The sequence below is a fragment of the Podarcis cretensis genome (assembly GCF_951804945.1).
Source record: "Podarcis cretensis genome assembly, chromosome: 2".
NCBI lineage: Eukaryota > Metazoa > Chordata > Lepidosauria > Squamata > Lacertidae > Podarcis > Podarcis cretensis.
In genome coordinates this window covers 49,776,762-49,804,624 of record NC_137171.1, presented here as the reverse complement: position 1 = coordinate 49,804,624, position 27,863 = coordinate 49,776,762, and the positions used below count along the sequence as shown (strand labels likewise).

At 40.5% G+C, this 27,863-nt stretch overlaps 2 protein-coding genes across 7 annotated transcripts in view; one reads left to right on the top strand and one right to left on the bottom strand.

Annotated features, from left to right (window-relative positions):
• Window positions 1-27,863, bottom strand: part of KCNIP1 (potassium voltage-gated channel interacting protein 1) — a 575,203-nt gene that overhangs the window by 442,391 nt on the left and 104,949 nt on the right. The window lies entirely within an intron of this gene.
• KCNMB1 (potassium calcium-activated channel subfamily M regulatory beta subunit 1) lies at window positions 4,829-27,700 on the top strand. Of its 4 annotated transcripts, none has more exons than XM_079964910.1 (6): window positions 4,843-5,019; window positions 8,602-8,699; window positions 12,376-12,545; window positions 15,503-15,698; window positions 21,020-21,079; window positions 27,470-27,700. In XM_079964910.1, the coding sequence occupies exons 3-6, from the start codon at window positions 12,409-12,411 to the stop codon at window positions 27,620-27,622; spliced, it is 546 nt and encodes a 181-aa protein (XP_079821036.1). In that variant the 5' UTR covers window positions 4,843-5,019; window positions 8,602-8,699; window positions 12,376-12,408; the 3' UTR covers window positions 27,623-27,700. The 4 variants fall into 4 exon arrangements, with proteins under 4 accessions (XP_079821035.1, XP_079821036.1, XP_079821037.1 ...); XM_079964911.1 differs by lacking the exon at window positions 27,470-27,700 and adding an exon at window positions 22,541-24,648 and having other exon boundaries at window positions 4,844-5,019; XM_079964908.1 differs by lacking the exon at window positions 27,470-27,700 and having other exon boundaries at window positions 4,845-5,019; window positions 21,020-21,500.

Genomic DNA, 27,863 nt, shown 5'->3' with positions numbered 1-27,863 from the left:
TTAAAAGTGAAAAAAATGAGAAACTGAGGGAAACAGAAATTAAGACAGATTCACCCATCCCTTGCAACATAACAAGAGCATGGTTAACATTCCTGGCAATGTTATCATTGTAGTGGATTAAAATTCCCTGCGGTAAAGGCAGGGCTTACAATAATTCTGTTAACTATGTGAGGCGTGTGCAATGAAGCAAATAAAAAGTCTATATAATGGGGTCTTGTATCGAAGGCAAATTTATAGCTCCAGTGAAAGCAATATCAATCTTATTATATAAGGATGGCAATCATAAATGTTCATTAGCTTGGGTGACAAAAGAAATGTTAGTGGTGGGGGAAGGATTTCCTTTTAATTTCTTACTCCAGGGAGAGACACACTAATAGATAAAGGATCAAAATGTTCTGATTTTCAAGTGGGAAAAGAAGGCATCCTTCATTTGTTTCTGCAAGGTTATTGGACCAGATTTCATAAAATGCTGGCACTGAAATAAACGAGAAAGCCATCGATCACACATTACTTGTGGGGAACTGGTTGTTTTCTCTTTTGTGAAAGAGATAAGGACACAACTATTAACTCTGAAAACAAATGAAACATGTTGGTACATAATCAAGATTTCAGTTGGAAAAACACAGAAGGTTTTAATCGGAGTCCCCTTGGGACCAAGTTAAAACAATCCCTTTTCTCAGACATCACCTTTTTTTCTCTTGTTGACATTCTTTCTGGTGCTTGTCTGCACTAACCACTTTTTGTAGGGAACAGCATGAAGAATAGTCTTCTTCAACTGTTCATATCCCATATAAAGTAAAAAGGCAAGGGTGGACCCAGCTGCAATGAGTGCACAAGCTCTGCCATCTGCCACCATTCCACTTGCCCTTCACAAGCTGGAGGGCAACTGTCTGAAGCAGACAGCTAACTATATTCATGGAGGCTCCCCACACATTTTAGAACCTTGTAAAATCAGGTGAAACTGGCCACACAGTTGGTTGTGCAAAGAGAAGCAGTTTTGGAACCAGCAGAATGCCCTCACCTTATGAAATCTCATCCGATGACTGCATTGACCATCATAAAGAAACAGCATCCAGCCTACCCCTTATATTGGCAAAAATGTCAAAGCAACCTAGGTAGCTATCACCCCATAAATGAGCCCCATAAGGTAGTTATTCTCCAGGTGGTCCAAGAATGAGTGGAGGAGAGAGACGGCAATGTCTGCTGGCCCCACCTTCAAAATCCTAACGCTTACAGATCTCCATGTGTTGGGTGGTGGGTCTCAAGAGAAAGGTTGAGGCTAGCATGTATGACCCTGTTCTCCATGCCATGCCACACATTCTTGGAACACATGGAGAATACCTTCTGCATACAGCTAAAGTTTGAATACAAACTGGCTCACTCTTTCCTCTAGTGTGGATTCCAGTCTCAAAAATTTAGAGGCTTAGTTTGTTACATCCAAGGAAGGGATAGTGAGCATTTTATAGCATGTTGGGGAAAGTCCTGCTCCCTATACAAAAGGTTATACTCTTCAAGAGGCATTGTTAATACAAACACAATTTTGTTAACTGACCCTTTCAGGAACTCACCACTGCTGTTATTATAGAGAAGTACATATTATATTAGACTGCAGTCAATGTTATGCTGAATTCCCAAAGAACTAACATTCATTACGGGGTGATTGCTCACTAATGCACAGTAAAATTTAATAACTGAAACAATCATGATCCAACACCTTGAATCTATATCTGCTCCTCTGTGAAAAGAGTGTCATACACGTTTTAATGTTCTGCCCTGCATTCTATCCGCTAGGGAGTATGCTAAAGGCATTTTTATCCTTGCCAGGCAATTATGTGCAGAAAGTCTGAATTCTCTTTGGTCAGCTTCCATAGATATTTCCCTTTACCAGCATTAAAATGACAATTTAGTTTGCTATTAATATACTTCAATTAGAAGCAGAGAGGCTAATAACCTCGTTGGGTTTTACCAAGATCAGAAATATTCTCATTTCACAGCCCACTGGTTCTTTAGAGGCAACTGAGGATTCCCCACAAGTGAAGCTAAAACACTTATTGAGCTAGCTTTGCATACTAGACGCACATTCTCCTGCACTTGAATACAACAGCTATGCTGCTTACACCTAATTTATGGATCAGCCAATACACAGAGGCTCAAACTGCACATGGCATTAATCAAGTGGTGTTTTCCTCCTGACAGCTTTCTAAAAAAATACGTATTAATATACCTTGGGCCATTGACAATTAAGGTATTTAGTTTTGTGGGACCCACCTCTTACTTAATTTATATCATTTTATTCTGTTTGGAATAGCTTTTTGACATCCTGGTACCTTATGGTGAAGACGGGGTAAGAAATATTATAAATAAATAGTGAAACAGCTACCTAGGCTGTTATCTGTAACGGGAGACTGTCATGGAAGAGAGCAGGAGAGTATTTCCTCCTTCCTCTTTTCCCTCTCCAGTCCTGCCCCTCCTTGCAGCTGTTTTTAGCAACTTGCAAGAAAACATGGATGAACAGCTATTCATTTTCCCACATAGAACTAAAAACAGCTCAGTTATGCCAGCCTTTCCTTCCCCAGGTCAGCCATTGGAGATTTAGATTTTTTTGAGGGAGGGCTGTTGTCAGGGAGCAACATTCCACCAGTTTATTTTTATTATTATTATTATTATTATTATTATTATTATTATTATTATTATTATTCCTTAGCACCCTGGTTCCAAAAAGTAGCAGTTTATCTAGAAAGGTAAGTTCAGCTTAGTACTGGCTGTGCAGGATGAATTAAGTTGCAGTTTCCCCAATTCTCCTTTAATATAGAGAAGCCAGTGACTTCCACCTACTGTTGCTATTCATAGGGTGACCAGTTATGCATTGTCAAAAAGAGGTCAAAATAATTTGCATGAAATTTGCATATGGCAATTTGGATGTATAGGTGCAAATTTAGAAATGACTGCTACAATTTAGATGGAAGTAGAATACATCTCACCATAGTGGGGAAGATACCAGGTGACTCGTGACCAACTGCTGCTAACTGTTGATGGGCAAGTTCAAGGCTTCTGTTTCCCTCTTTTGCTCCATTTACCCCTGCCACTGCTTCTCTGCTCTTTCCCCCCATGCAATATTTTATATTGCAAGATTTAAGTGTCATGCATACAGCTTGTTGTTGTTGTTTAGTCGTTTAGTCATGTCCGACTCTTCGTGACCCCATGGACCAGAGCACGCCAGGCACTTCTGTCTTCCACTGCCTCCCGCAGTTTGGTCAGACTCATGCTGGTAGCTTCGAGAACACTATCCAACCATCCCGTCCTCTGTCGTCCCGTTCTCCTTGTGCCCTCATGCATACAGCTAGTGCAACATAAATACGAACAATTCAAGACAAACATATTTCCCCCAGCAGAGGCTGCTGAAAAATTATTTGCAGCTAATACCGCTTCAGAAGCCAGGCAAGGAGGTAGCCATGTCCTCACTTGACAACCATAACAGAATTGTGAACATTCTGTGACCTGAACCCCTCTGTGGAGCTCAGCAGCACCTCTTAGAAGTCTCTGTGGCCAACAAAATTGCGGCAGGATTGCACCAATGCTCATCTATGCAACCACATTTGCACTACTATTGGGATTTCAACAAGCAACACATGTGTTATAGCAAACAGCTAGGAACATATGGAGTACTCAGCATAACTTTAAACAATAAACAACAGTGGTTTTAAAAACCAACAATGATGTTCATAAGTGGCCCCACCATGAAAGCAGCACACACTTTACAGTAGCACACATGGCTCTAGGAGGGATGTTTTCTTTTTTAAAAAATGGGATTCTTGTTTGAAAGATTCCCACTGATTTTTTTTAGTATCCAAAATCTTATTTCCACCACTAACTTAAACTCCAAGGTATAGCATTAACTATGACCAATCAAGTCCCTTTGCATCAACATTTGCACCCATTGACACACACAAACGGCTCTTTGAGACTCCCTTTAAATACCCAGCCTTGAACTAGCAAAGCATAGGGACTTAGTAACCTAAATCCCCACAATAGTTTTAGCACTGTTCCTTTCTTCCTTAGATAGAGAAGGAAATCTTTGGAAAGCTAACATTTTAAAGGTATAAAGCCAATTACTTTTAAGGTGTGAGTGTCTCCCCATAGTTGAAGAGGTTTTTATGCACCTCTTGCCGCACATCTGGATCTGTTTTCTCATTAGAAAGATTTTGCAATAACTAGACATTTCCCCTAACTGGAAAAGAGTATAGCAACAAGGATATAAGAGCTAATACTGAATTTGGGCAAACCTTTGACCCAGCCTTGAAGGAACATCTGAATCTAAATCTAAGTCCCTCTTTTTGCCATTTGCTTAATTTTTAGTGTCTCCCACTGTTCAGGGTGTGCTTTCAGGAGCAGAAAGTAATTCCGGAGACAGCAATGAAAGAAAAACTTTCTCTGGATCTAACAATTTCATATTCTGATCTTTATTCAATCTTTATTACTTGGATTTATAGCAATGCATAATTAAACACAATTCTCATTACAATGATGCAAAATTATAACCTGGTTATGATTCTGCAGGAATATTTATTTTATACACGCACCACACAAGATCTAACTTAAAATTCATGTTTGAAAATATATTTTCATTTAATGGAGGAAACCAATATACAATAATTTGACACAGGTACCCCCAAATAGGCATCTTTTAGAGATCTATTGTATTTAGTACAAATGAAAATAGGGCCCTAGGTTGGAGTTGTTCATAACACTGTGGGTCAGCTTAGAGTCTGCAGCAATTAATCTTTAAAAGACTGCACACTTCCATACCTTACCATTTATGGTAACAGAAATCTCATAATAAGTGAGCTAAGCTAAAAGTCCAGTCCCAGCAATCAGGGCAAGGAAGTTTTGTGTAATGTAGTTTTTTCAGCTGTGGATTTGCTGCTGCTTGATTGCTAATATGCAACAGACTCGGGATATGTCAAAAACATTATGAACACAAGACCTTCTGGGCAAAGACTTTACCAATTCCCTGCAATTGTAAGTAATATTTCAGAGAAGTTTGTTTACCTGTTTGCAATCCTTTGCTGTAGTTTTGGTGTGTGAGTGTTTTAACAGAACAATTCTAAATTTCCTGAAGCATCCCCACCCCATCTAGATAGCAAACACATTTCAGAAATATTGCAGACAGCAAAGGACAAAATAAAAAATAAAAAATCAATTTTTGAATAATGGACAAAAAAAGTCAAAGGAGGAAATGTTTCACTGAATCCTTTGCTTATAAAAATTATATAGGGACCGGGGGAAAATAAAGTGAATAATATATGCTAAGATCTTGTGAACTGCACAGTGTGAAGGCATCATTGTGAGGGTCAGGGCTCTAGCTTCATCTAAATGAATATCCTTTGCTTCAGCAACGAATTTTTCTCAAGGAATTCAGTGAATGTGATATGCCCATTCCTAGTTTATTTTTTTCTGTGGATTTGTAGTCATTAATTTTTGGTTAAGAATACTAAATGGAAAAAGCCCTTTCATGGCTGGGAATGAACCAAGAGCCACTTTAGAAGTTTGTTTGCGTTGTTTTGCTTTTCATTAAAAGACACATTTTTATTACATGTATCTTAGAGCTTTTGTGATAGAATGGGTTAAGAGATTAAATAAAGAAACCCAAAAAGTCACATGTGAATAATCCTGATAACATTTATTGCAGGAAATCATATCAAATTATAAAACAAAACAAAATAAAGCACTCAGTGGGAAAACTATGCAATACCAACCCAAAACAAGACAAACACAAAGAAAAGCCAAACCAGGAGGCAAAGAATAAAAGAAACAAAGTTTAAAAAAGCAGAAATGAAGTTTGCTGCCCTTCTTCAAAGTGTCTGAAAGTTACAAACACACCTTCATGGCTCCATGTTATTTTGTCTACAAAAGTAATTTTTGTGTCTGTTTACAGAGGCCCTGTGTTATTCTTCCCATCTTGTGTCACTTAAGATTTATTTCTAGGACAGCATCACCAGACAGCACCTACAAGGTAACAATTCACATAACAAATTTATGGAGGAGAACTCAAGGGAGTGTGTACTGAGCTTTGATTCAAATAGGTTACAGAAATAAATTCTCCTTTATCCCTCATGTTATGACTGTAGGTCATGCATAACTTTGCTGACTTGAAGATTGACATGGCTTGTGAAGTCCCCACATCCCCAACAATCTGCAGCCCTATGAGGCTGACTTGCAGAAATTCAAGTACCGTATTTTTCGCCCTATAGGACGCACCGGCCCATAGGACGCACCTAGTTTTTTTTGGGGGGGGGGAAATAAAGGGGGGGAATTATTTCCTCCTCCAGCCGTGGATATGTGCCCAAAGCGTGGGGGGCTCTGATTCAGCGCACCCCGCGCTCTGGGCAGCAGGCTATCCGCAGCCTAGGGAGCCCTGCAGGAACTCCCGCAGGCTCCCCAGGCTTGCTGATAGCTTCCTGAAGCGTGGAGAGAGAGAGGGGTCAGTGCGCACCGACCCCTCTCACTCTCCACGCTTCAGCGAAAGCCTGCATTCGCCCCATAGGACACACACAGATTTCCCCTTCATTTTTGGAGGGGAAAAAGTGCGTCCTATAGGGCGAAAACTATAGTAGTTCTTGCCCTACAACCAGAGACTTCACTGAAAAGAACTACCACAGGAAATGGATTTCCTCTGGAGAAAAATAGAACTCTGTATCTAAAAGTTAAAATCCACCATAGCAGCTGATCCCGCAGGTCAAGCATAATATGAAGATTATCATGAGTAGCAGCAGAGTTCCATGATTACATACAACATGCATAAACAATAATTCCCAAACCCAGCAACATTCAGCAAGGCCACAAAAAGTTTAGGATTCAAAGTCTCTAGATGTAGCTTTGGAGCTTTTAGCATTGCTTCTTTTAACATTGCTTCAGCTGATTTACTAAAATACAAGCTTGTCTCTAAGTCAGAACTGAAATTACCCCAATGTACATTTAGGGTTTTCATCACAGACATTATTCTTTCATTGCTTTAAATTCCACATTGCATTCATATACATAAACACAAAGCTTGGGAATGAGGTTCTATTTAAACTCTCTGTTGACATTTTAAATTCAATCAATTTATATAATTCCAACAACAAAAAGTGCCCCCCAGCAGCTGAGCAGAAAGTTAATTTGTAGGATTGCTAAACCATTTGTGTACGTGCACTAAACTTAGACACAGGAATGAGCAGACCATGAATTGTTCTGTCAGTATAAACTAGCAAAGTTAACAGAATGTATGCATACAAGGAAGAGCATGCAAACATGTGCTTTGGGTCTGGCTGCATGTGTCACGCATTACAAAACCAGTCTTTCATTTTGTTTTGTTTTGTTCAGGAGCAGCTGTACCTGGAGGGGTCTTTGGAAGAGAACAACAGTGTATATTGGTGGGGAGGGGAAAGTGCTCCATTATCAACCCAAGCCACTTTTCCACCTGCAGGGTCCTAAGGCTTGATGGGAGCAGTTGGGGGACCATTTGATGCAGAGCCAAGCAGTGGTGACTGAGGGGTACATAACCCTTGTATTTCCTGGTGCTTTACCAACAAGGCCTGTGCTACCTCAGGACTTTCTGAGGCAGTTGCCTCAGGTGGCACTTCAGGAGGGGCAGCAGATTTGCATCTGGGTGCCATGCTTGCAGAAGTGAGGACCTCTTCCTCCTCCCTGAAAGTGAACTGGATTTTTGTCCAACACCTGAGATCATCTTCTGAGGCCCTTCTTTGTGTGCCTTCTCCACAAGAGTTCTGGAGGGTGGCACCTGGCGCTGTCATTATACACCTTTAGGCACCAGGCAAAAACGTTCCTCTTTAAAGAGGCCTTTGGCTGATTCACATCCAATGCCCTTTTAAAATGGGGGAATTGTTTTGTTTCTGTTTCTATTTTGATTATGTGTTTTGTAGTTTTATATTGTGATTTTATCCTGTAAACCACCCTGAGACCTGTGGGTATAGGGCTTAGGGCATCCTCCCAGTGTTCAGACTCATCACTGTCTTCCTGCACTGTTTTAATTTTCTGTCTCTGAGTTTCCTTGACAGGGTTTGAAAATCAGTTGGGTTTAACTCTAGAAGGTTCAACTTAGATTTTAAACTTTGCATATTTTATTGTTGTAAGCCACTTGGTAATATAGATGGTGAAAAGCCCTGTATACATTTAAATAAATAAATCAGAAGACAGAGTTGGATAAATATCCATAAAAGTGGGATTAGGCCTACATGGGTGGTTTAAGGTAAGGTGACCATATTGCAGAACTGGAAAGGACTTTAAGGTCCACAACCAGGGACGTTGGGGTGGGGTGGCTGTGGCTTCCAGGATCTGGTGAGATCACACAGAAGCATTCCTTGGATTCTGCTAACTGAGGTGGCTGCCTCAATCTGCTTCCTGGACAGGATGGCCCTGTCTATAACTATGCATAAATAACACCACATGACCCCATACACCTTCTAAACCTGTTTGGGGGGGGGGTCCCCAAACTTCCTGAGTAGATTGAGGGGGCACCAGGGAGCACAGGAAGAAGAAATGAATACAAAATCTATTATTTTCTCTTCTTATTTCATATCCTCTTTATTCCCCTCCTCACAGGCCCAACAGAGAACATCTGCCTTAGAATGTCCTTCTAAAGGACTTGCATCTACATGGTTATAGGAATGTCCATCACTGCTCAAAACCTTAGTAATCAGGTATGGCGGCTCATGTTTTTTTCAAGATGATGACTGGTTCTTGAAAATACCGAGGGACTGTGTCTGAATCGCAATGAATTCCTTCCCTTCAAAGTTTCTCTTCTGCTAGGTCAACTTTGCAAAACTCAACACTTCACAGTTAATGAAGCTGCTGAATGCTGCGATTAAAAATATTTTGCTTCTAGATAAAACTAACCCAGTCCCTAGAAAGATGGAAAGTTTTGTTACCCTGAGAACAGTCAACATTATCTCAACATTTCTAGCTTTTTCTGCTAACCTAGAAGTACAATGCACCAGAAAAAGAAAGTGTTAGTACTTATCTCTTCGAGTAGCAAAACTCATGTGAGCTTTAGAGAGACACGATCTTGTTAAGGCATTGTATACTAATTTCTAAGCAATCTTGAAATGATGGAATAATACCACATGAGACAACAATATATCACTGAACCATTTCAAAGATCTATGATATTTAAACCAAAATGCATGGGATCTTCCTATGACTGCTTTCATAACTCTCTCTCTCTCTCTCCCACACACACACACAAATCTAAAACTTGAGAACAATAAAAAAGCATATTGTGGCAGATACAGCATTGGTAGCAATAAAGAAATACCCAATTTTAACAACTAAAAGCCTAGTAAAGCATTTTAAAGGCCTTGGCCTGGCACCAGCAGTGTTGCGTCATTTGCCCGCACATGTGTGCCCAACGGGGGTGGGGGTTGGAGGTGTGAAGAGAATCCACTGAGCCTGCCCAGTCCTCACGGCTAATGCCGCCAGGGTACAGGGGATTCACGGAGCCTGTGCACCAGCCCAGCCCTCACTACTCGAGCCATGCGGGACCATATTTTACCTCCTGCCTGCTCATGCAGGGAGGAGCCTGGCCTGCTCATGCAGCTCTTGGCAGGCAAATCTGTGAGTGGGTTGGGGATGTGGCAACGAGACCAGGCTGGGCTCTGGAGCCCAGAGATCCTTGGCAGCAGGCAGGGTGAAATGGGGATCCCTGTGTGGGGGCACCTGGTTCATGCCCCCTAAAAACGGTGCACCCAGGGCCACAGTCCCACACACATCCATGCTACACCCCTGCCTGGCACCCAAAAGATATCAGTGTTCATATTAGGTGAGCCTCACAGGGAAAAGAAATCCATAAATAAGTCACCAGTACTGAGTAAGCCTTCTGATGATGATAATCTCTGTACATGAGCAGGTTTCCCTTGCAGAACTTTTGTTCCTAACTATGTACAGTAGTACCTTGGGTTAAGAACTTAATTTGTTCTGCACGTCCGTTCTTAACCTGAAATTGTTCTTAACCTGAGGTACCACTTTAGCTAATGGGGCCTCCTGTTGCAGCTGTGCGATTTCTGTTCTCATCCTGAAGCAAAGTTCTTAACCCGAGGTACTATTTCTGGGTTAGCGGAGTCTGTAACCTGAAGCGTCTGTAACCCGAGGTACCACTGTAAACTAGAGCTTTAAGAAGGTAGCACCACCAGCACTTTGAGATAAGTTCAGAAATAGTCTGGTCACCAATGTGGTGGTGGTGGTTGATAATGTATAATTAGGTAAAGGGGCCCCTGGCCATTAGGTCCAGTCACGGCCGACTCTGGGGTTGCGGCACTCATCTCACTTTATTGGCCGAGGGAGCCGGCATACAGCTTCCGGGTCATGTGGCCAGCATGACTAAGCCGCTTCTGGCGAACCAGAGCAGCACATGGAAACGCCGTTTACCTTCCCACCGGAGCGGTACCTATTTATCTACTTGTACTTTGATGTGCTTTCGAACTGCTAGGTTGGCAGGAGCAGGGACCGAGCAACGGGAGCTCACCCTGTTGCGGGGATTCAAACCGCTGACCTTCTGATCAGCAAGCTCTAGGCTCTGTGGTTTAACTCACAGCGCCACCTGCTTAATCCCTTAATCCAGGCATAGGCAAACTCCAGCCCTCCAGATGTTTGGGACTACAATTCCCATCATCCCTGACCACTGGTCCTGTTAGTTAGGGATGATGGGAACTGTAGTCCCAAACAGCTGGAGGGCCGGAGTTTGCCTATGCCTGCCTTAATCCCTGTCAAAAAAAACCATTGAAGCTGCATTTTGAACTAGCTGAAGTTTTCAAAAGAATGTTCAAAGGCAGCCCAATTTGCAGAAAAGCACTAAAGGCTGCTCCATGCAGCAGCAGGCTGGAGTTGAAAGCTTTCCCCATTTCATCAAAGCAACTCATTTGACAGAGAGAGCAGCTGCACCAAGACACAAGTGGCTGTCCTCCCTCATAAAACAATAGGGGAGAGAGGTCACATCTCTCTCTCCTTATCCCTTTACTGCTTTAGAGGAAATACCATAACTTTCCTTTTATGCCACCACCTTTCTTTGCCAAAGTGGAGGAGGCAATGACAGAGACACCGGGAATCATTTCTGGTAGAAGTATTAATGCAGAACTTACTTACCCCACATCCAAATCCAAAAGTAGAGCACTCAGTTACTGTGCCTGGAGCTGGCACAAGCAAGATATAACCCAAGAGAGGTGCCAGTATGTATTATTCCTATGGCTGTAATGGAAATTATACAACTGCTTCTGTTGGCTGGATGTATTTTGTCTAACTCTGTTCACAGCAGGTTTAAATGACATGGTAGTTAATGCATTAGAGGCTGCTGGCAGATTCTCTGCACAAGTATACCCATCATAGCTATAAATAGCTTTAGTGCTTAGATGACACTGAGACACTGAAAAGGCTTAGTTCAAGTGAAAAAAATCAAGCCTTAGGTGAATCACAATGAACCATGTTACCCCAATCAACACCACATGCATCAAGTAAATGCCCATTAAGAATAGATATCCCTTTGTTCATAGGGACAGCCTAGAAAACAAATGTGTGAATGCAGTTAACATACCTGGAGGGTGTTTTTTTTTTGGGGGGGTGTCATGTTAGGAGAAGCTTGAGGAGCTGCAGGACAATGGGAGTGGAAAGCAAAGAAGTTGACTCTTTCACTCCATGCCAAAGTCCCAACAAAAATCACAGAAGCTGCAACTTGCCTTTCAAGGGAGAGTTGCTTAGATATATTTATTGGAACTGATGGGAACTTCCCTTGAAATGCTTTAAAAACATGACAAGCAATTAATATCACATCCATTTTGGCCCACAGGTGCAGGTGAACACTGAAAATGAGTCATATTCACCTGCACTTTCTAATTCAAGCAGTGTTGAATCAAGCACGCTAAAGTAACAGTATACAAGCCCCATGAAGCAGCCAATGAATGAGATGTGAACCACTGACCACTACAACAAATAAAAAGACAACATGCATCTGTCCTTGATATGCCTGCTGCATCCACAAACGAAGCATACCAGACCAGCTTTGTATGTGCAGTAAAACTCCAAAATTAACCAAACAGTATGTGACAGGCAATTAAGTCACACACAAACATAGATATATATTAGTCTGAGTATCTGAAATTTGGATTTTAATATTATCCCTGAATATGCAAAATTCATTCAGTGAATTGCTTTCCACATGCTACTGGGTTTGTTTTGGAGTTTTGCTTCTCAGAAAATAAGTATGCGTAGATTTTTTTAAAAAACCACAAATTATCCAAGCTTTGCAAGATGAGGATGAGTTCTTGAGTATGTTGAACCACCACAATGGTAAAATTGATTGCTTCTGTTATTTATTTTATTTTTACACAGAGATAAAGGCCACAGAATCCATCACCATAAATCATGTTGGGGAAAAAGCCGGTGACAGCACAGAAACGAGGGGAGACCAGAGCACTCTGCCTGGGCTTGGGAATGGTAGCATGCTCAGTGATAATGTATTTCTTTATCGGAATCACCATTGTACCCTTATACAATAAAAGGTAACTGGACTTCTTGAGCAGGCATGTATGTGGTTTCCTCCTTCAGCATTCGGGACTGTCCCAACATGTGGAATGCATTCTGGGTCTCAGTGTCACAGCCTGGTCCAGTCCATTTGGAATATTAAATTTTGTGATCTAGGCCTGATTTAAACATTGACAGTAATAAAATTTGCAATCTTGAAGATTGAGCCAGTGCTTCTCTCCACGTGAAACAATGTATGTTGTGTGTGGAACATGCCACACAAAGACGAGCACTCTGCAATTTCCATTATTTTTTCCTCTGAAATTGAGGAAGAGAAACCACACAAACATGTTTCCAAATGTCCATATCACACACTTCTTATTGCGGAAGCGAACAATGTGTTCCCCACAACTGCATGGCTGGCTGAATTAAGTACATCAGCCTAACCATAGATAATTCTGGACATTAATGTGTTCTAAGAACTGAAATTCTATTTCATTTAGGAAGCACTTAAGGCAGGATGTTCATTAACTATCCATTCATAACAGACCTTCATTGCTAAATATGCCTAATCAAATTTCTGTCTACAGAGAAGTTAACTTGGAATTGCTTAAATGGCAGGCGCTTTAGCTTCTGGAGCAAGGAAATATGCTTATCCTTGCTGTCATGGCTCAGATCAGAACCGTCATGGTGTTCCCCATTGTGACAGTGATAACGTTTCAAGCTGGCCACAGTTAACTAACAAATAGTGGGCACAGCCAGTGAGGTGAACTGTGCATATTTTGAGAAAGGAACTAGCTTATCTTAAATTTACCCTGGCACTGTCATTTCATATACCATGCACACCCACCCTCTTTTTCAAACAGTAAAGCTATTTGTGCAAATTCCACCAGAACTTAGAGTAGCACCTGTTTTGGGGAGGTAAGGGAATACTGCTATAATAAAAACTTTATTTAACAACAGCCAGATTTTAGGAGAGGAGGGCAGAGGAGACTAATACCAGAAACCAAACAATCAAGGATGAATGTATGTATATTAGATTTTTCCAACTCTGCCAGTAACATATGGTTATAAAAAGGCAAGTTGGGATGCAAGTGATGTTGTGGTATACACCACCGAGCCTCTTGGGCTTGCCGATCAGAAGGTTGGCAGTTCGAATCCACAGGATGGAGTGAGCTCCCATTGTTCTGCCCTAGCTTCTGCCAACCTAGCAATTCAAAAGCACACCAGTGCAAGTAGATAAATAGGTACCGCTGCAACAGGAAGGTATATGGTGTTTCTGTGCGCTCTGGCAATCATCACGGTGTCCAGAAGCAGTTTAGTTATGCTGGCCACATGACCTGGAAAGCTGTCTGTGGACAAACTCAGGCTCCCTCAGCCTGCAAAGTGAGATGAGCGCTGTACCCCATAGTCGCCGTTCATTGAACTTAACTGTCTAGGGGTCCTTTACCTTTACCTTTGTTTTAGCAAAAGGCAGCAAAGAAATATGCAGCAACCACATTTGTTAAGGGGTATTTCCTCCCCATACTCTTTTCTCAATGCCTACCCACAAGCCCCAAGATAACCCCTTGCATTTGCACCTTGACAAACCTTTGCATCCTCTATGTATGTGAGGCGTATGTACGTGAGGTGTAGCTAGTAGCATTTTCATTGTTCAGCTTCTGCCATATGCTAGAGACACACCTCTTTACCTTGGGCTCTTGACAGTTAAGGTGTTTCATTTTCTGGGACCCATCTTTTTGACTGAATTTATATTCTGTTCCACCTGGAACAGTTTTATGTATATTCTCATTGTAATGGTTTTATTTGTTTTCTAATTGTATATTCTATTGCTGCAACCTGCCCTGGAGCCATATAGTGAAGGCCAGACAAGAAACCTTATTTAAATAAATAAATATATGTAAGATATAAACTACTCCCAGTTTGTTATCAGTTGACAACAGTCATATATAGAATTGAGGATGCAAAGGTTCATTAACAGGCACCTGAATATCATACACCACAATTTACACACTGCTGTAACACAGTTGTAAATTGAACCTCGTCTCAAAAGTAGTTGTACTGAATGAGGATAATTTCTATATTTCAAAATATAATTTATTAGATAAATCAGTGGTTCACAAAGGGTATGGTGCGCTATACTGGTGTGGCAGGAGAGGATGGCAAGTGAGGCGGGAAGATTCAAGGACAATATATAAAAAATGAAATATTATAGTAGCAAAATAATATTTTTTTATATACAGCCATGCCTCTCTTCAAGAGCATTGGCTATTCTTCTACAGTCCTCCATGGCATATTATTGTGAACAGGGATTTTCAACTCTGACAAATATGAAAGAACAGAAAAGAAGAAAGACTTCTTTGTGTTTATGAGGATATGAGATTTTGTCTCAAATTAGACCTAATATAAATAAGATTGCCCGGCAAAAGCAAGCTCACATGTCTCATTGAGTTTGTATACATACTTAAGATACATATTTAAAATGCCTGTTTATAATTATATTTTGGTAATGATCCATGTTCTCATGCAGCTGCATTGTTTTATATTTTCTGGATGTCCCATGATCATATTATAAAGTTGCTGTGTTCTATGTTATAAATCAAGCACTGCTAGAAGTTGTTTATTTCCCCCCAATGTATTTTTTATCAATTAAAAATTCAGTGTGGCATGAGCAAATTTTTATTCTGAAACTGTGGCCCAGAGAAAAAAAGCTTGAGAATCACTGAGAAAAATGTCTAAATTACATACTTTGCCATAGAATTCATCAACATAATTCATTAAACTTCAGTTTCTTAACAATACCGCTTGCTGCATAATTTGAAAAAGTGACATTTTAAAATATTTGCCGGCGTTCAGCCTGAAATTCTATGGAAATAAATGAAGTAGTTGAATATTTAAGTAGTACTGGGCTGAAGTACATGGCTATAACTCTGGAAAGCTGTGATATGTGGTACTGCATTTAAAAGCAGGAGGGGGGTCTTATTTGTTTTTACAGTGTCTGGACCAATAAAGGTATATGCGAACTGAAAAATGCCAGCATCAAGGAACAGCAGCACTGTTCATTCAATGATGGCTCCAGTGATGAAAATAAGTTTCAATATCCTTGTCTGGACATCATGGTCAATTTGACACCTGTCGGGCAGGTGGTAAAGCTTTATCACCAGGAGGAGACCGTGTTCAGAAACCCCAAGGTTTGAGTTATATTCATAAGAAATCTTGATACTAAATCTACATACCAATGTCAAAATCCAGATATTCTCCAATACACATATAGATAACATAAGCATAATGCCATTGCTCCTGGTCACACAGAAGTAAAAGATTTCCCCAAGGAAATCTGACTCTGATACAGTTTCCTAACCCTGAGCCAGGTGACGCTAGATGTGAGATGTAAACAGATTCAAACAAAAATTTATCTATCCCTGCTTCCGCAGGCAAAAAGTAGCATTTTGGCCAAGAGCCTCTCTTCTACCACATTATACAATCCTTTAATTATGCAGAATTTATAAACTATGGTCAGGGATGGCAAAATCTGCCATATCCCAAGGCTACGCTAGACAATCCACATGCATTACTTGCTCACTCAATGTGTGTGTGTGTGTGTGTGTGTGTGTGTGTGTGTAGCCTAAATAACAATTGTGCTGATTCTGAAGATATGTGGCCAGTACGTTTTTTCTTAAAAAAAAATGTTTAGAGGTACTCTCATTTTGACTCAAGAAAATCATCATTTTATAGTTCAAATCAGGAAAAATAAATACAGTAAATGGACAAAAGTACAAAGATTCACAAAATGTTTAGGGGTATGCGTACCTCTGCGTCTCCCCCAGAAAAAAAGCACTGTATGTGGCCAATACATGGGCCCAGAGGCTTTTAAACATTACATTGGCTGCATGGATTGCCTGCATGCTTCTGGCCATAGCCACTATTATAGGGATGAGAGAGAAATTCTCTGCAGTTCACATTTAAAGGTGAACCTACCTAATTTGCACTTTCAGAAATAAAAGATAATCCGAAAAACAGCCATCTTTAAAAATTTGTACTTTTCCAAAATTCGCAGTGCATTTCTCCAGCCAAGTAATGTACACAAAATACTAGGGTATAGTGACCATTAAATGCATATATTACTGAAAGCAACTTACAAAAAATGCATTATTTTAGGGCAAATTGCATACATTTTTTTAAATTGTACTGTAAATTACTTTGAGATATCTCATAGCACACAATTCATTAAATAGCAGTGCAAACATGTATATCTTAACAAAAATTCTCATTAGAGGACTGCTAAATTGTCATGAGGACTTAAATTGCAAACTGATGCTGAAAAACAGAGATATGATCTTAAGCCTGCAAAGATGAGAAACAGATAAATGGAAATTGATAGATTTGCCCATTCGGACCCCTGGGTCAGATTTGTCTCCAGCTTTGGAAGTTTCATATTCCTGAATACTTTCACTTGGAATGGAAATCAAATATCAGAATCAATCTGCAGTTCTTGCAGAGGTATTGGTCTAAAATTCAACAAGACATTCAAAAAATACTAAAATAACAACAACCACCATTTAAAAACATTTTGGCTTTTTGTAATTGTGCAGTGAATGTTTAAATAATTCATTCACACATGAATTATGGATAATTAAAAACACATATCTGACCCATATCTGAAAAAAACCTGATAAAACTCCTAAATCATAGGACCTAAGAAGCGGAGTGGGGGGGTATTTTTTGCTCTTAAAAACAAAACATTACTGACATTCTAAAACTCACAATTCCTGTTGGAATCAAATGGAGCCCATCTGAAAGGTTCTCACAGTGTCAGAATAGCAAAGCAAAACTGAAGAAAATTGCTCATTCCTACAATATATCCAAACAACTTCAGTTTGAGTCATATAAGAGAAGCCATAAAATCTTTTCCAAATAGGGAATTACTATTTTAAACAGAATTATTTTGTACATTCACTTGTTTGTTTTTAGCTGCATTTGTTATTAGTTTCAGTGTCTTACAGTAATTCATAGCCTAGCAGGAAATAATCCTATTTACATTGCATATCTAAAATTCCCTAGACAAATTAACAATATGGGAAATTTCCCTAATGGAAAGCTCAACTTGTGCTTCAAGGTCATCAATAGTTGCTTACGTATTTTGTCTCAGGCACACAACGACATTTAGAAAGAAATATGATTGCACAGAAATACTTGCTCATATTAGAATTACATCTTTGAAGTAAGTGATTTATAGTTCTCTATTACATTGTTGGTGCTGTTGGTTCTACTTTTCAGTTTAACATACAGGAGAGACCTTTTTCTAATATATACATAAAATAAAATGCTACAGTGAGCAGTTAATTGATCTTATTTTTTTTTATAATAATTTTTATTAGTTTTCCAATTTTTAAAACAAAACAATAACAACGACATAGAAACATCCACCAATACAAACAAACACACAAATATAAATTCTTAACCTCATTTTCATAAGCCTCCTTTCTCGGACTTCCCCATACCTCACCTTTTTTGCATCCTTATTTTACAGTTTTTGAGCAACCCTTATAGCCAATTAAATTTAAATTTGTTATCTTTCTCAATTTCGCCTTAAATAACATTTTCAGCTGCAATTCTGCATCTTCCTTCCCCTTGACATTTTAGCACTCATCAATATTATAACAGTTCTTAAGATAAGCTTTAAACTTCTTCCAGTCTTCCTCCACCGTCTCCTTCTCTTGGTCACGGATTCTGCCAGTCATTTCTGCCAATCCCATAAAGTCAATCACTTTCGTCTGCCATTCTTCCAGTGTGGGGAGTTCTTGTGTCTTCCAATACTTTGCTAGAAGGATCCTTGCTGCTGTAGTGGCGTACATAAAAAAAGTCCTATCCTTCCTTAACACCAATTGGCCGACCATGCCCAAGAGGAATGCCTCTGGTTTCTTGTGAAAAGTACATTTAAGTACCTTCTTAATTTCATTATAAATCATTTCCCAAAAGGCTTTAATCTTTGGGCAGGTCCACCAAAGGTGAAAGAAGGTACCTTCAGTCTCATTACATTTCCAACATTTATTATTGGGCAGATGATAAATCTTCGCAAGCTTAACTGGGGTCATGTACCACCTGTAAATCATTTTCATAATATTTTCTCTTAGGGCATTACATGCCGTAAATTTAATACCGGTGGTCCATAACTGTTCCCAGTCAGCAAACATAATGTCATGTCCAACGTCCTGTGCCCATTTAATCATGGCTGATTTAACTGTCTCATCTATTGTATTCCACTTCAGCAACAAATTATACATTCTTGATACATTCTTAGTATTGGGTTCTAGCAATTCTGTTTCCAATTTCGATTTCTCCACCTGGAAGCCAATTTTCCTGTCTTGTTTAAAAGTTTCCATTATTTTATAATAATGAAGCCAATCTCGCACCTTGGGCTTTAATTTCTCAAAACTCTGTAGTTTAAATTCACCGCTTTCTTGTTCTAAGATTTCAGAGTATTTTGGCCATTTGGATTCCATATTAAGTTTCTTCACCTCCTTAGCCTCCATAGGTGATAACCACCTAGGAGTTTTATTTTCCAACAAATCCTTGTACCGAATCCAAACATTATATAATGCTTTCCTAACAATATGGTTTTTAAAACCCTTATGAACTTTAACCTTGTCGTACCATAAATATGCATGCCAACCAAACCTATTATCAAATCCTTCCAAATCCAGAATATCTGCATTCTCAAGAAGTAGCCAATCTTTCAACCAGCAGAAAGCTGTCGATTCATAGTACAGTCTCAAATCCGGCAGGGCAAACCCCCCTCTTTCTTTAACATCAGTAAGTATCTTAAATTTTATTCTGGGCTTTTTGCCCTGCCAGATAAATTTAGATATATCTTTCTGCCACTTCTTGAAACAATCCAGTTTATCCACAATTTGTGCGGCTAAACTAGAAGTGCTATATATTTCTCCATTTCTAATATATAATCAAGAAAAATTAGATAAATTGTAAATGTCTTATTATAATAAAATTTCTGATTGTCTTACACAAGGAAACAGGTTTGCTCCAACTGTCAAAAGTTTCATAATTCTGGACATCCTTCCTCCCCTTCTATGTGACTGAGCTCTGTTAGTAGGGGTGGGTAACATGGAAGGGCAGTGCCACAGAGCTACTGTCCCAACAGCAGGGCAATGGTAAGGTTAGGTCTATGGGAGAACTATCCAGGTAAGCAGCAGTGATGCCACTCTCAGTAGGGTGGCCTATGCCAACACCCACCCATACTGGTTACTCTTGTCTAATAGTCATTTATTTTGTATTTCCCCCCAAGTCCTCAAAACATTTCACAAGGATTTAATAATCCTTACAATAACGCTGAAATGTAGGCCATTGTTATAACTCCCAGCAGATCATTCTGTTCTCAGATACTCTGTATTAGACATCAGTAAAGGGGTAAATTCTGTGTATTTAACTATGGTGAAATACTGAAAGTGCAATCCAGAGAGTCCTTGATACACTTTTGCACTACTAAATGTGGTGGTTATGATTCTCAGTGACACCTTCTTTCACACACCTATCCTAAAGGCATCACTGGCTGCCTTTGATGTCAAGCAGAGTTAAGTTTAGGTTGCTACCTTATAAGGCACTGAACAGTTTAGGACCAGGTTGTCCAAGAGAGCAGCTCCTTCCATAGAATCCAGCCCATTGCCTGAGATCAGGGGACACCAACCCTACTGTAGTGTGCCTGGTAGTGATTTGTCTGGTGGTGACTTAGGGGAAGGTCTTCTCCACACTAGCACCTTCCTATAGTAGGTGCTGTGCTGGCTGGGTAAAATATAGTAAAGGTAAAGGTACCCCTGCCCGTACGGGCCAGTCGTGTCCGACTCTAGGGTTGTGCACTCATCTCACTCTATAGGCCGGGAGCCAGCGCTGTCCGCAGACACTTCCGGGTCACGTGGCCAGCGTGACAAGCTGCATCTGGCGAGCCAGCGCAGCACACGGAACGCCATTTACCTTCCCGCTGGTAAGCGGTCCCTATTATCTACTTGCACCCGGGGGTGCTTTCGAACTGCTAGGTTGGCAGGAGCTGGGACCGAACGACGGGAGCGCACCCCACTGCGGGGTTTCGAACCGCCGACCATGCGATCGGCAAGTCCTAGGCACTGAGGTTTTACCCACAGCGCCACCCGCGTCCCTGGGGAAACATAAACATACTTATTGGCAAATTCCATCCCCACAGCTATTCCTGCCCACCCAATTGCCATAGGAACCAATAATCCATTTGGGAGTGACTCCTGAAATTAGTCCTCAGATTGTTTGAGTTCTTCCACTTCATTTCAAAAGAGCTTAGGTAAAATTCTGAGGGAAGCTTTTGGAAGTTCACCTCTCTCTATACAAAAGTAATGATAATACATATATTAATGATCTAGTTCACAGCTGGCACTTATTGCCAGAAAGCAATATTGGTAAGCATACTGCTTTTCGTGTTACTGAGTAATTATGATTAACTGGTTTCCTGGGGTTTGTTTTGTTTCTGCAGTGCTCCTACATCCCCCCGACTCTGAAGAATTATACTGCAGTGCAAGAGAATGTAGAAAAAGTAAGACAAAATTTCACAGAAGCCAAGGTGTTTTATTGTTATTATGACCCATCAGGACAAGAAGCCACTGTCCTTTTAGACAGACAATATCTTCCAGAGTTCCTTTTGTTCACTTTTGTCTGGCCAAGTCTAATGTTGATTGGTGGAGTCCTGATTATTGTCCTGGTGAAAATAAGTCAGTATTTTTCTATACTCTTAGCTCCACAGTACAGAACAGGTATATAGAATGTCCCAATGTTTGCCTGTATCATACTTTCACATCTATATCCAAGACAAGCTGTGAACAATTTCTGTAATTTATTCACTGCGAAGTAGCAAGGCACGAAGCTTAAAGGAGACACGGATAAGATTCAGAGCTGGAAGCCATCCAAATGAGACACATTACTGTACTGCTTTTGATCAGATAAAACTTGCAGAGTCAGCTTTTGTTCATATTTCAAGTTCTGAATTGTTCCATGATCAGAAAGCTGGGCAAGGAAATTGGCTATATTCTCACATACACTACTGTTGAAACTGTGGGTACACAGAACATTTTACAGATTGAAAACACCAGTTATTCTGGGCCCACTTAGCACAGACTTCCATGTAAGCATAGGCACGAGTCCTTCATTGTACACTAGATTTTAAAATTAATTAATATGACAAAAAGAAAGAAAGAAGCTATTTAACATAATGTGGAAAATGGAAGAACATTCATGTCCTGCCATCTGCTCCTCCTCCCCAAAGAAACCCAAATGAATGTTATATTGTCAGGATGCGACATTTGCAACCGAAATTATTCAACACCCATTGCAAATCAGGTTTATTATCAAAATTTACAGATTTTCACCCCCCAAAAAAATTCAGCAATGAAGATTTTTGCAATGATCAAATCAAACAAAAGTCATTGAAATAGCGCAGCACAATGGATGCTAGGAGTGATTTCCCCAAATTCAGCTGAAATTGCAACTTCACCAGCTTTGAAAGCAAGCGCTACAAGCAACTCAATGTACTGGTAAATTACCACAATGCACTGTTGCAGCTGTTGTCATTACCTGTGCATTAAGCTAATGTTTAAAGCTTCATTGCTCACTGAAGTGTTCATGTGCTACCTAAATCCATAACGAGCATATACATGGAGCCCTCTTAATAGCAGAGTCTGAGTACCAGGCCAAAGGCAACCTTGGCAAAGACAAAGCAAGGCTTTTAGTGGGCGACTCTTCCAGCATTACTGGAAATCCTTATTTTTCCAGGGTTTCAGATCATACAGTCATGGTTGGTTGATAGGCATCCATCTGTCTCAGAAGACAGTGGAAGAGTACACTTTTGGAGGTGAAGTCAAACTTTTGGAGACTTACAGCATCTGCTATGACTACTGACTGAAATGAAAGATACCCATTTTGTGCAGTTGGGGAAGATGAAGGCCTCTGGTTTGCTGCTGCAGATGCACCATGGTGTTTCTTCTTTCTGTGTTCCTCCCAGCAGTCATTCCTCCTCTGGTCACTGCTGTGGATACATGACCTGACTGACTGTCTCCTGGCACTGCAGCCGTATGCAAGGGATTCCCACACAGGAGGGTTAATGTTGCCAGCCTTCGTGTCACATTTGCAGACAACATTGTAACACAGAGCTGGTCTACCAAAGGTCCAGGTGCCTGAAACCAGCTCCCCATAATGCATGCCCTTGAAGATCTTCCATTCTGTGGACATTACCAAGCTAGCACAGATTTTGCTGATACAGGAGTGCAAACATGCTGGGAATGTGGGCTTGGGAGAGCACATCTTTGTTTGAGATTCTTTCCTGCCATGTAAAGCCCCAAATCTTCCTCACACAGTGCTTATGGGAGGCATTGAGGTGTTACTCCTGGTGGGTGTAAGTTATCCACGTCTCAGTTCCATAGAGCATTGTGCTCAACACACAGGTCTTGTAGCCCTTTATCTTGGTATTGGTTGTTAGCATTGCATTCTTCCGTAAGCTTTTGGAGAGGCTGATTCATATACACAAATATTCAACACAGCCAGAGAGCCATTTAATTCAATGTACATAGACTGGGGACAGGACCTGCAACCATACTGTGCAGGAGTGGAGTGAAGATTTTTTTAAAATGGCGAAATAATGTGAAAATGTGGAGAGCTGGACTTAATGAAAAATCAAGAGAAACAAAAATTGACATATTTACCCATCCTTCACCATACCTCAGTGATAGAGCACATGAGGTGGTTGGTGGTTAGAGTAATTCAGATCTCATTTTTAATTCTATAAGAAGGGTTTTCTTAAAGCAGCAAATACAGCACAACACACAATCCACACATGGATTCCCCCTATTACAAAAGACTTTCAAGTTTTCTAGCTTCAACCTATTATGATTAAGTGAATAAAATTAAAGAACAAAATTACAATCCACAAGGTGTCAAATACTTCTAGATTCACAGTTGCTGAATTAACTGGCTGTTCTTTAAGCAGTTGTGGGGGCTCTTAATAACCCTGGGCTCAACTACAGCTCAGGTATTTGATCTTCTTTTTGCTTGGCCCCACGCAGTGCCAAGAAAATTGCCTGTCATAGCACTGGCCTCTGCAGATGGAATTCTCTCTGTGTTTATTACTGCCTATTGAGCAATGCAAATCAAAACAGCACACCATTCATGTTTAGTTACACAGGTTAGTACTCATAATGCTTATGCAATTAGCATTTGGAAAGAAAGCTATAGCCTCAAAGGAGTTGCTGCTTTCCCCAAATATGATCAGAGCAACACCATCACCTCCCTGTTCCTCTAAGCAACTTACACTTCTGTGGTTTTATTTTGGTGTTTCACAGTTGAGTGCAAAAGGTGTCAAGAAACTGAAGAACATTATTTCACAGCTCCCATGTGTGTGGGGAAAAATCTGTACATTTAATGGTTAAAGCCAAATAGGGGGTCTGCTTCCAAAAGTGACAAATTTCACACCATTTCCTGCATGCAAGAGCTTCTCATGTAGAGAAAATACATGCATAGATTTATTGTATGCGACCACCATATATTATTTTAGTAATGTATGCAGTCAACCAAATAAAACCGTGTGATCATTACATACGCAATACACACAGGTTTCACACCAATTCCTACATTTGTATGTATTTATTTTTGTTTAATGTCACCACTCATCTAAATAGATCTGGATGGAAATTCAGTCAGGTATTAAGACAGAAGTCTAAAATTGCTCTTCACTCCAATCTCCTCAGGGCGGTCAATGTAACCAAGGGATGAAGTGCCAAGGTGGCATATGATTTTTTTTTTAATTATGAATGAAATTGATACCTTAAAAACAGATGAACCATGAAAAAAGATTAATATCAATAGATTCATTGCAAATCACTAAACATATCTGCCTAATATAGAACTAGCATACCTCCCACCATTTATTAGATGGAAATTGGGACATGCTCACAGTGTCATACCAAGGTTCACAGCCCAAGCTGCCATTCTACAATTACATATTGGTTAAGACTAAGCTCTGTCTGCTGTATTCATCAACCCCGCAAGAACTTGCTCTGTACTCTTTTTAAAACCAGTGTGTTTTTCTCTTTTTATTAAAGATAACTATTTTTAAAATATAGCTGTCCTATAATCTGCTTTAAACAGTTGGAAATGAGCTTCATCAGCATGCGAAGTGGCAAGAGGTGAACCAGGTATATGGGCAGGCTGTTTGGACCAGTGAAACCGACCACCTGTCTCCTTAATCCTTGCCCATCCTGGCTCCTAAAAGCGAGCTGGGAAGGGTTGGGCGATGAGTTCCGCAGGGTGGTGAATGACTCCCTCTGTGAGGGAGTCTTCTTAGACTGGCTTAAAGAAGTGGTTATTAAACTGCTTCTTAAAAAAAATGTATTTGGACCTGGCCAAAGCATATTCACTCCCATCATTCAGTCCAGACACTGAGGTCCTCCTCAGAGGTACTTCTGCTGGTTCTCTCATTGAAAGAAGCAAGGTTACAGGGATTCAGGCAGAGGGCCTTCTTGGTAGTGGCACCCTCCCTGTGGAACACCTTCTCTTCATATGTCAAATAAATAAACAACTATCTGACTTTTAGAAGACATCTGAAGGCAGCCCTGTATTGGGAAGTTTTTAATGTTTGATGCTTTAGTATGTTCTGATATATGCTGTGAGCCCCCTAGAGTGGCTGGTGAAACCTAGCCAGATGGGTGGGGTATAAATAATAAAATTATTAATTGTTGTTGTGTTAATCTCCCTACAGCAACACTGAATAAAAGATGCATCCTCATTACTGGAGACGAGCAACTCATATTAATACAAAATGTTAATCATTACAAACTCCACAAAGGCACACCTTTATTAGGGCAACCAAAATGTCACAAAACAGTAAACAAGCTTGGCATGAAAGCCATAAAGAAAGGGAGTGGGAATGATTGATGGGACCTGAGACCATGTACCAAGTTTTTTCTGCCCCTCCCTTCATCCTTGCCAGAGGCTGGAATGGAGAGGATGGCACTGGCAAGAGGTAGGCAAGGTAATAGACTCGGATCTCCTAGATGCTATGCAGGTTTCAGGTGACACTTGGGGATTCAGCATTGAAGAAATACAGGGATTTTACAGGGAACAAGACAGAGGGCTTTCTCAATAGTGGCGCCCTTCCTGTGGAGATGCAGGTAAGCATGTACTGTATGTTGCTCTAGCCTCCTCATAAAGAAAAGGCAGCATATAAAATGCAGCTAATAGATATAAGAAAACTAGCTTCAAAATCCACCCTTCACCATGATGATCTTAGGCAAGTCACTCACTTTCAGCCCAATAATCATGTATAAAATAGCCATAAGAAGCAAGGTCTTTAGTACCACAGAATCTAAAGTTTAACATCCATCGGGTAGGCCTAGAGCTTGGAAATGTTTACCCATAGTCTGAAAAGAGAAGAAACCATAAACAAATGAAAAAATATCCTTACTCCTATTGCCACAAAGCAGATTATTTTCAAATTAAATTAAATTGCAAACAAAATGCATGTCTTTGGCTGTATTCAAAGTACAAAAAGTAATAAAGTAATAGAGGCCCCAAACCAAAAATGTTCAAAGGCATGAAAGAAAAAGTCAATTAAAAATATTAGATAGAACCTCCAGGAAGCAGATGAGAAGAAATGACTTTCTATAATGCCGCTTTCCTCTCCTTCCCACTCCCTCAATCCTACAAAAGGTGGGAGGACTATTTACACACACACACTCACTTCTGAGTTGTGTTGTTCAGTGTGCAAGGTGTCATTTATTTACTGCTTTCTGTGCTACCCTCTCTTCAAGGAGCTCAGAATAATGTACATGGTTCGTCTCTCTTCCTTGGCTGCCTCTTTTATTTTTACACACATTTAATTATTTTATTCTTTCAGTTAGGGTGGGGATAGGGAATCTGTGGACTTCAGCTGCCATCAGCTCCAGCCAATATTGACAGTCATCAATGTGATGGGAACTGGAGTCTGACAACATCTGGAGGTCAATGAATTCTCCTTCTTGAAACAGAATTAGGCTGAAATGTCTTTGTCATTTGAGGCCAGCCTTAACACATACTGTATCCCAGTGCAAAGTCGTCCAGTTGTTGGACCTCTATTTCTGCTTTGCAGCAAAACCTGTGGAGATAAACTACCTACTCCAAATTAAGTGGGAATTGAGAAGATGCACATGTTTAGCTTGGCTTTCAGTTCTGCTGCTTGCCCCAAAGTGCCCCCATCCTACCAGTTCAGCATGACACAACTGCGTAAGTCAGAATGTTTTACTGCCAAACACTGTCAGATCCTCTTGAGACCCCTGAAGATCCCATGATAAATTGACAGCTGGCAAGATGCAGGACAGTGCTGCTGTCTCAGTTGTTCTTTTGTGGCTCTTCACAGCTACATTGCATGAAAGTATGCAATTGGAAATGCCTCTTCCATCTTTTTTACTGCTTGCCTTAAATCAATGGATAAAAGCTGAAGGGAATTTTAGAGGGAAATGAAGGTCTTCATTAAGTAATTAAGGCCATAAACGAAATGATTCAAGTGGATGCATGCCCACTTTGAATTTATGTGCTACTGATTATCACTTTAAATGCATTACTTCTAAATCCTCACAAGCAACAGACTATGGAAGGCGGCCATATTTCGCAGTCATTGTTCAAAGCAACTCTAGTAAGTTAAACAGAAGAGCTGTTTGCAACACAGACTGTTTAGTTAATAAAAGTGCTTCTAGGAATATTCCAGAGGTGACTACAGGCCTTTAAGGTCAGTCAAACATACAGCTATTTCTACATAATTTGTCAAGAGAAGCTAACCCAATGAAGTTATAGAAGCTTTAAACAAGGCCTCTGCATGTTTCCTGTGTAACTTTACCTTTGATATGTTAGTACTGTGCCATCAGTCAAACCTAGAACAAAGTTAGTGTGACTATGTCTCCTACAGGAGAGAGGACAGTCCTTGAGGAACAACCCACCCATGAGGCAAGGTGAAGCGACTGCCTTGGGTGGCAGAATTCACAAAGGCAGCAGATCCAGCCTCAAAGGAATGCATCTCCCAACGCTGCTGCCACTGCCACAGTTGCAGCCTGTTCTCTGAAAGCCGGATTTGCCTCCTCCTCGGCAGCCCCTCCCCCAATGCCACCTCTGCAGTGGCCTCTTGGTGAATAGGAGGTGCTGCTGGTCTCCTCCCAGCTTTGATCCCAATGTAGATCTTTATTCTCCCCACCTTGTTCCTAGTAGGGGGGGCACCATTTTGTGGTTCACCTCAGGTGTCAAATGGTCTTGTGCAAATCCTCAGGTGAAGGGCTGTTTAGCCCAAATCTAGTTTAAAGAACTAT

What these genes read in the sequence shown, in the direction of transcription:
- KCNMB1 (XM_079964909.1), top strand. Translation starts at nt 12,409, where the DNA reads ATGTTGGGGAAAAAGCCGGTGACAGCACAGAAACGAGGGGAGACCAGA. An exon ending in GTACCCTTATACAATAAAAG is followed by an intron (nt 12,546 to 15,502) that starts GTAACTGGACTT and finishes TTGTTTTTACAG; the next exon opens with TGTCTGGACCAATAAAGGTA. An exon ending in CCGTGTTCAGAAACCCCAAG is followed by an intron (nt 15,699 to 21,019) that starts GTTTGAGTTATA and finishes TTGTTTCTGCAG; the next exon opens with TGCTCCTACATCCCCCCGAC.